Source organism: Eurypyga helias, unplaced genomic scaffold (assembly GCF_000690775.1).
Source record: "Eurypyga helias isolate BGI_N326 unplaced genomic scaffold, ASM69077v1 scaffold8008, whole genome shotgun sequence".
In the NCBI taxonomy this organism is placed as follows: Eukaryota; Metazoa; Chordata; class Aves; order Eurypygiformes; family Eurypygidae; genus Eurypyga; species Eurypyga helias.
The window spans coordinates 5356-7906 of record NW_010268810.1 but is presented as its reverse complement, the minus strand read 5'-3'; the positions used below and the strand labels follow the sequence as shown (position 1 = coordinate 7906).

The window sequence follows — 2551 nt, the reverse complement described above, 5'->3', positions numbered from 1 at the left end:
GCGGCTCCGAGCGCTGCAAAATGCGTGTCCCGAAGTCATGGTGTAAACGCAATACCTCCCCTTGTGTTGGAAATGGAAATAAGATGCAAATACGTAATTTTCAACTTGAAGCCTTTGAAAAACCGCCCACCTTGAAACCAGCAATTGTTCCGCCCACGCCGCTTGCTGCTGTTTCTTTTCGTAGTTAATTGAAACACAAACAAGGCCGCTGAATGATGTGTTAGCGATCCAGATAAGGCTCGTGTCTGACTCGGGATTTGGGCCAAGGTGCTCGCCCAACTGCCGAATGTTTTGGTACTCCGGGGCCTTCCCTGCAGCAGCTCCGCTTGTGCTGGAGCTCTGACTCCAGAGGACAGAAGGCAGAAAGTTTCTCGTGCCGCTTAGACGTGCCCTCAGCTGACCTGCCCAGTGGGTTGCCAGTGCAATCACACCTACAGTTACAGGTTTCTGCGTAGGTCACTTTGACAGGTGTAAGATATCGATAGTGGTTTTGTTGCCTCTCCTGCCTCCCCCTCAACACCCACAGAGCTGTGGGTGCTCTTTCCTTCCTACCCCTCCCCAGGCTGTGCTGACAGCCTTTAAATAAAATTAATATTGCCATGCTGGTGCTTTCAAGAGGGTCAAGGAGAAAACCCAAAGTGATAAAAGGTGAAAAGCTTACAGTATATATAGTCTGGGAGTCTGTCAGGATAAACAGTAAAGCTGCATATTATTCAAATGAGTCATTAAGGAGTAAGTGCAGCTTTTTAAAAAATTCAGAATAAAGGAAGTTAGTTAAAGCTCAAAATTAAGCAGACTTTTCTTTATTCTTTGAAGTTTAATTCAGTTTTTTAGCAAAATGAAGAAGTGGATGGACATGTCAAATCTACCACAGGAATTCCGAGAGCGCGTGGAGAGGCTGGAGAGAAATTTTGAAGTGTCAACTGTGATTTTCAAAAAGTTTGAACCAATATTTTTGGATATATTTCAAAACCCTTACGAAGAAACTTCTAAACCACAGCGAAGCAGAAAACAGAGGTACTTTTGATATTTAATGTGTCTTTTTCCAGTAAAGGGCTATACCTAATACAGATGTATGAAAATTAAGATCATTATTTGTGCTTTAAAAAGCTAGGTGAAGTTCTCAAGTGATAGGGCCTCTGTGGCCTTGATTCTGAAATGCAGTGAGTACAGAAACATCCCTGATCTTGACGGGGTACGGCCCGTGTGAGCAGAGCTTTGCAGCCAGTGGCTGTTTACACTTAACTGTAACGTGCAGAAACTGGCCCGTAGTGAGAATCATAATCACAGACTGGTTTGGGTTGGAAGGGACCTTAAAGATCATCTAGTTCCAACCCCCCTGCCATGGGCAGGGACACCTTCCACTAGACCAGGTTGCTCCAAGCCTCATCCAGCCTGGCCTTGGCCACTTCCAGGGATGGGGCATCCACAGCTTCTCTGGGCCACCTGTCCCAGTGCCTCCCCACCCTCTCTGTGAAGAATTTCTTCCTGATATCTAATCTAAACCTCCCCGCTTTCCATTTAAACCCATTAGCCCTTGTGCTGTCACTGCAGGCCCTTGTAAGAGAGTGTTTGTGTGGTGGGGAGAGGTGCAGTGAGGTGTGTTAACTGGAGACACAGCGAGACCCCCACTTAAAGCGTTTAGCAGAAGTAACTTAAGTAGCACAGGGGTAGTTTCTCTCGGCAAAGGACTGGCTGAGGTAGTTGGTATCGTGGCATAATCCCTCTGCACACAGCAGCATTACATCCCCAGTGACCTCGGTGTTGCTGGATTTTTAACGTGGTTGTCAGATGAGTGGTAACACGCAAATGGAAGCAAGTTACAGCCGATGCACTCCGTTTTGTGACAAACTTAGTCAATGGTGTTGTCGTCTTCCAGACGCACACTGAACTTCTGCCTTAATTCCTGGAGCTTGTCCGTGTTTCCTGCCGACCCCGATAGCTTTACAGGTGAGGGTGTAGCCTTAACAGTGAGGGAGCTGAGCTGGGGCTGGGTGAGGTATTTTTGCCAGATTACGTGTCCCCTTTGGACGTGAGAGGGGATAATTGTTCTGGTAAAACACTCCAGCATAGCTTCACGTCTGTAGGTGGAACGCACACTTCTGCTGCTGTAGCTCGTCACGCCTATGGCAGGTAGCTTTGTGGGCACCGCTGCGTGTTGGGAGAAACATCCTTGGCATGCTCTCTTAGCGCTCCTTCGCTGGAGCAGCGTTCGTTAGTGTCACTGCAGCTTTAGCTTCTCTGTGGGCTGCCTTGAATAACGTCTTGCCTGGTCTTCCAGCACCACAGGTTTGGATAATCTCCACTCCAAACACCATTCAGCAGCTGAGCTGCCATACAAGCTGTAGTTGCATGTTTTGAAGGGATAACTAATGCTTTAGTAAAATATTTAGGAAAACTGTCACTGGAATTTAGATAGCCCTTGGCATCCCACTGCCTGCCCCTGCAGGAGGGTTCTGTCAGAGATGTGATGCCATCAAAATAGCGTGTCCAGGGTCACAGGCCAAAGGCAGCCGTTGGCTCGAGAGAGGGGCAGAAGGTTGGGGGACAA

At 47.9% G+C, this 2551-nt stretch overlaps 1 protein-coding gene across 1 annotated transcript in view; it reads left to right on the top strand.

Annotated features, from left to right (window-relative positions):
• Positions 1-184: 184 nt before the first annotated feature.
• Positions 185-2551, top strand: part of LOC104514241 (retinoblastoma-like protein 1) — a gene marked incomplete at both ends in the record, with an annotated part of 7337 nt that continues 4970 nt past the window's right edge. The window contains 2 exons of the mRNA XM_010157860.1: positions 185-294; positions 817-1017. Coding sequence (XP_010156162.1) covers positions 185-294; positions 817-1017 — 311 coding nt within the window. The remainder of the gene's footprint in view (positions 295-816; positions 1018-2551) is intronic.